Genomic DNA, 6419 nt, shown 5'->3' on the forward strand with positions numbered 1-6419 from the left:
AAAAGTGATTGTGATGATCACTTTAAGTCTGTTCAGTTTGATCTAATTCCACGTGAAATGGAACAAATGGCAAAAAAGAAAAAAAAGATTTTCGAGATGATAAAAGGACAAATGTTGGACCAAAAATGACGACAATGAAAAATAAATAAAATAATGTCAAGGTAATTTTTGACAAAATGTGCTCTTTCATAAAAAAGTCAAAACATTTTTGATTTTGGAAAAAAAAAAAAACGCATGACAACAAAAATGACTTCCTGTTACGCTATTGATTTGGATTAATAGGCCTATATGACAACAAAAACCTGCTTTTTTTTTTTTTTTTTTTTTTTTTTTAAAGAAATAATAACAGTAAAAGAATACAAACTAGAGGCCTGTCTAAATTTAATTAGACATTGTAGACTATATTTGACCCAAAATAAATATCAGTGACTTTTAATTCAGAAATATATACCATGTTCATCATATTTGTAGGATAGCCTAATACGCATTTCTGATGTATTTCTGAATAACTCGAATATTGTATCCGGACCACCCCCAACTATTATCCAAACCAAACTATTATAACGTTGGCTAATTGACCGATTAATTATTAAGTTTTTCAGTGTGGATGTTAGGGGTTGAGAAAATAGATATTGCTTTGTTAAACGTTAGAAACACCGACAAAAAAAACATTGCCACGTAATTAGGACTTCTTGTATGTCTATCATCCCTCCCCAGGGCTTCAAATGCTCGTGTATTTGGCTCGCAGGCTCCCCCCTCAGCGCCAGTCTGCGCCGTTTGAAGTACCGGAGAAAGGAGCTGAGAGAGGCTCGTTCGACCTCCTACTATTGGGCGTAAATCGTTCATCTGTGCCATCAAACATATCTCGCCAGATTACTCCTTCCCTCACTTTCGGAATGAGAGGAGAAAGCCTCTGTTGCAGAAACTAAGAGGGAGTCGTCGGGTAGAAAAAGACGAAGACTTTGGAGTTCTAGATTTGGAGATGTCTTTCGGTGATGCCTTTTTCCATAAAGACGCATGATTGTCAAGTAAAAGAGCGATAATTACGCTTGTTTGGATCCATATGACATTGACCTACGGATGTAGAAATCAAAATCTGTTTGCCGAATATAGAGTGATTGTTTGAGGTCAAGACTTAACCCATGTTGGTTAAAGGTAGAGGATATCTTGGGTTTCGTCAGTTTGCGTCATGACTTCCAGCTATGCTCATGTAATGGACAGACAAGCCACGTTTCCTAACCGACTGGAGAGTCCGATCACCGCGAATCAGGATCATTTACAGGCTAAGAAGAACTTTTCCGTGAGCCACCTGTTGGATCTGGAGGAGGCGCGGGAGATGGTGGGAGCTCAAGCGGAGGAGAGCGCAGGGGAGGCGGGCAGGAGTATGCTGGAGTCTCCGGGACTGACCAGCGGCAGCGACACGACACAGCAGGAGAGTAAGTGCAAGAGCAGAGTGAGATCCCAGAGGTTCTTTCAATATTTAAACATTATAACATTGAAGTATCAGGACGGATTCATCCTAATTTAATAAGAATAATTAAGGCCAATCTAGATTTCAACTTAAAAAAGAAAAAATAGCTACTTCATTGACATTAGCCAGCTTCTGTTTAGGGTCTCCCAATTATTTAACAAGAGTAAATGATGAATTTGCACACGCTAATATTCTTTGGTAGGCCTATAGCTTACTACACACAAATAACTAATAGATGTGATTAGCACCTAGCGTGCCGAAAACGGTCCCGTTAGCAGATGAGTGACAATGACAGACATCAGTAAGAGTAGGCGACCGAAAGATAGGGGTCACTTTAGGCACCGTTATAAGAGAACACGAGTCCCAACTCTGAATGCGTGCTTCATTTACTACAACTTACTAGTTAAGTTTGCAATTAATACATGGAATTAACTGTGGTGTGTCGTTGCTTTAAACCCCACTCGTTTATAGGCTACGCAAATAAATAAAAAATAGCCTACAGCCAGGTCTTATAGTTTTATTAGATAGATTCCATTAAGGTTTGTTAAAGTAAAACAATATCAAAACAACATTTTAAACTTTAAAAAGAAAAGTTTAATTTTCAATTAATTTTCTAGGCCTATTCTGCAGGCTGTCACTGTACAGTCATTTTACCAGTCGGCCAGTTTCTATTTATTTAATATTTTCCCCGAAATGAAGCCAACAGCAAGTGATCTCGGATCTGCAAATTCATAAAATATAGGCCTACTAGATATTATAAATCTTAGAGCTGTACGTTTTAGATTTAAATAGTTCAAAGTTTTAATGAATTAATTACTTTAGCTACTGAATGATCAAGTCAATAAATTGGTTAGACCGTTTACATTTTCCAAACTATGGGTAGCTATTATGTTTACCAAAACTGTTCGTTTAATTTGATACATTATGATTTATTAGCATAATTTTTAAGATTTCATAACCATACATTTAAACTTGAAACAATACGAAAATTATTAGGCCTAAAAGAGCCTCTTGCTAAAATTACAGTCTTGCTTGTTTTGCGAAAACTATATGCTCTAATGGGCTTTTTTTTTTTTTTTTTTTTTTTTGCACATACAATTTTAAATCTTTATTTTTGATCCAACCAAGCCAATAGAATTAAAACGAAATAATAATTCTAAACAATAATAATTTTAATAAATAAACATAGGCTGAATACATATTAATATTTGGGCGCGTGTAGGCTACGTCGGAGAAATAAAAGGCCTACACTAACCACACGATTTAAGACTCGAGGGCATTTAGGACGAGGCTATGTCATTTTAAGATGATTTTCGATGTCTCCAAGCACACAACTGTCACATGTAGAGCTGTTCATGCTCTGGGCCTAGTACTGATAACCTCTTCTTTCAACTTTCTTCTGACTTTACGGCCTTGTAGGAATTGGGGCGAATCAATTCGTCACTGGGGTATTTTCTCCCTCTCTGGGAAGGTTTATGGAGCGATTTAAGAACTGATTGATGTAGCCTATCCAAACTAAGAGGAGTGAGTCTGAAACTATCTGTTTCTCCCCGGACCAAAAAAAGCCAAGACATTATACTAATTGGCATTTTACTACTAGAAGAAGCAAGAATAATTTTAGAAAGAAAAAGTATTAGACAGAAGAAAATAGATTTCATCAAATACTAAAAATAAGTGGGAAACTGATACATGTAGTTTTATTTATTATTTTGGCTTATGTATCATTCTATAAAACCTGATAATTGCATATTTTTTTTATGTTCCATTTCTGTAGGTGTAATATCATTTAGGCCTATATAAGATTATGCTTGACTGGATGATATAAAAATATTACTTTATATTACATAATACAATTACTTTATTTAATAACATTTTCTTCCATTAATAAAACCCCTAAATTTATCCTATAAAAATCTTTTTCCGCACTGTTTGTAAAAGCAAACATCAGAAACATTGTCAAAATCACATTTCTGAAAAGATGAGGAAAAGTCAAGAAATAATAATAATAATTGTGCAAATTTTTTCACAATATGATTAGGGTCTGGGGTCATATTGACCCCCGAAAGATCATATGGGGTAAGCGGGTTTATTAACCTAAAATGTCAGTTGATAATTTATAAAATTGGAGAAAAATATCTTATTTTTAATAAATAAGGATCAGTGTTCTTGCTTACACACTCTTTAAGATTTGAGTGGGATACGGGTTTAGGAAGGATCATCACTTTTGTCTTAAGTATAATTTGTATTAATTCTCCGAATGTACATTGAACAGTTACAAACTTACAGTTTTTCTAAGAAATGTGTGTGACTTTTGGCTGAATTTCCAATCGCTAGTTTGACTTAAGCATAATCCTAAGAATTTAATATCCTTTTTCCAGGTTGTTAGGCCGTTTATTGAGTACAGACCTGCTATAATGGGGATATTCATGTCATCCTTAAATCTCTGTGTGTGTGTGTGTGTGCAGATGAGCAACTCAACTCAGAGGAGAAGAAAAAGCGTAAACAGAGGCGGAATAGGACCACGTTCAACAGCAGCCAACTGCAGGCCTTAGAGAGAGTGTTTGAGAGGACGCACTACCCCGACGCTTTTGTTCGGGAGGATTTAGCACGCCGAGTCAACCTCACTGAAGCACGAGTGCAGGTTAGCCACGGTCTACAGAACGTAACCGTGCTCACTGTCCTCACATCATGGGGACGCAGCAGTGGCACATCCTTGTATTTTACCTTCTCAAACTAAACACAATGCTCCATTATGATGATAAGGCTGCTCGTCACAGTGTGTATATGTCTAACTGAGCACCTTTCTTGATTTTCCAGGTGTGGTTTCAAAATCGGCGGGCGAAGTTTCGGCGAAACGAACGTGCAATGTTGGCCAGTAAAAATGCCTCGTTGCTCAAGTCTTTCTCTGGAGAGGTAACAGCCGTAGAGCAGCCCATTGTCCCACGACCCGCTCCCAGACCCAATGACTACCTGTCCTGGGGCAGCTCACCATCGTACAGGTTAGAAGTCCACCTCATTTTTTTTAATGCTGCTGTTTCCATTGGTTGTGCATAAGCTATACCAATATTCTGGGTTATGAAAGTGGATGGCATCTGCATAATGTTGCCGCCCCTCATTTAACTAAAAATGTGAATGAAAGTAGTATACTTGTGAATAAATGTTTAAAATATTCAACTATCCCACCATTTCAAATGTATAACCATACGATTTAAACATGAAATGTGTTAGAATGAGACCCGTGTGACCATGTGCAGTTACATTTGACTCAAGGTCAAGGGTTCAATTCCCATGGAATGTATACAATGTAAATCTATAAATGCATAGATTTAGATTTACTTCTGCATAACTATTCAGAAAACTGTTTATACATGGAGCTGAATTCTGCAAACTCAACCTATAGAAATGATATCAGTGATACATAACCATCAATAAGAAAAGCTGTTTAAAGGATCATTTAGACAACTCTACAGCTTGAGTAAGAAGCATTTTTATGAAAGATTTCATATAATTCTTTAACAGAAATACCACTTTACATTTCTGTATTTTTTTATTACTATAAACATCCTTTTTAAACAAAGGGAGTGAAAACTATTAAAAGTATTAATTATTATTAATATACAATTATTGTCTTGAAATTAGAAATGTGGTGACACAAATGCCATCCATATAAAGTTTTTCATCAAAAACATATTAACCATTTTTATTAAAGTCAATAAAATGAATAGAGACAGAACATGCATTTCTGATCCGTTACTAATGAAAAGTGTGAATTCTCATCCTGACAACCTGAATTCTCCCTTACAGCGCAATGGCAACTTATTCCCCATCATGCGCTAACAACAACACAGCCCAGGGCATGAATATGGCCAACAGTATCGCCAACCTGAGACTGAAGGCCAAAGAATACAGCCTGAACCAGGTACCCACCGTCAACTGAAGTGGACAGCAGGGCTGTCAGAGACTCTGAGCGATCCCAGTGTCCCCACAAAACTGGCATAAATGTTGTTTTCTGTCCTCCTATATGTGTTTTACTCTTATCCATCAATTCTACAAGGAAACGAGAACTTCTCCAAGGTACCGAGCTTTCCCGAACCAATGATTTACATAAGACTGTCATGTTCTGGGCATGTGGGAAAATTCAGTTTTGGAAAGCACAAAATGGAAACTTTTCTCTGTTCGCACTCACTGTGGCAGCGTGAGTGTGGTCATCCCGTATGAAGACTGTGGCTCACTATAGATTTCTTTCTCGAGACCGCAGGGATTTGATGACCTCTGCGGAATCCATATACTACAATCTTGTGGACATCTGGGAAGTTTTTAGGATTTCCCCTCGATTTCTCCTTGGAACTCATAACCATGCACTGAGGCCACAAATTGGGATTTGGATATTTTGATTATTTGGAACTGGCTGAAATTTGGCTACCTTATTAACGTACTCTAAAATCACTCTTCACCGTTTTCAGTTTAAAACACGCCAGGGTTATTTGTTCATTTTGGCATATTCAGAACTCTTGCCATATATGTAAGTAATGCATTTGGAGCCTTGTTGATTTTACCCATTTATATTGTCTAAACATATCTAAACATGTAATATTCCTTTTGCAATAAAGATGTCCAAGCATTGCGCTTCAGGGTTAGAGTGTCCTCAAATGTCTCTATGGCCTGCCAGAGAACACTTTAACCTTTGCAACAATTTGACCATGTTTTTTACCACAACTATGTTCAAGATTCACTAAAAAGCATGTATATAGACTTTTCTTATTCTCTGGATTGTTCTGTTGCTGGCAGCAGTTCCACGTATCAGACATCAATTCCTATTTCATTATGTACGTGAAGAGGTGTTTTAGAATAAAATTAGATGAAACGTACTCCCAATATTGGCCCATTGAATTACACCATGATGAAACAGAAGGAAAGGCAGGTGAAATCATTTAGAAACCCATGAGTA

At 36.9% G+C, this 6419-nt stretch overlaps 1 protein-coding gene across 1 annotated transcript; it reads left to right on the forward strand.

The window, feature by feature from the left end:
- Positions 1-770: 770 nt before the first annotated feature.
- Positions 771-6097, forward strand: prrx1a (paired related homeobox 1a). Its single transcript, XM_079875694.1, has 4 exons — positions 771-1436; positions 3937-4112; positions 4289-4470; positions 5276-6097. The coding sequence occupies exons 1-4, from the start codon at positions 1190-1192 to the stop codon at positions 5406-5408; spliced, it is 738 nt and encodes a 245-aa protein (XP_079731820.1). The 5' UTR covers positions 771-1189; the 3' UTR covers positions 5409-6097.
- Positions 6098-6419: the final 322 nt, after the last annotated feature.

This window comes from Squalius cephalus (genome assembly GCF_949319135.1).
Source record: "Squalius cephalus genome assembly, chromosome: 7".
Classification (NCBI taxonomy): domain Eukaryota; kingdom Metazoa; phylum Chordata; class Actinopteri; order Cypriniformes; family Leuciscidae; genus Squalius; species Squalius cephalus.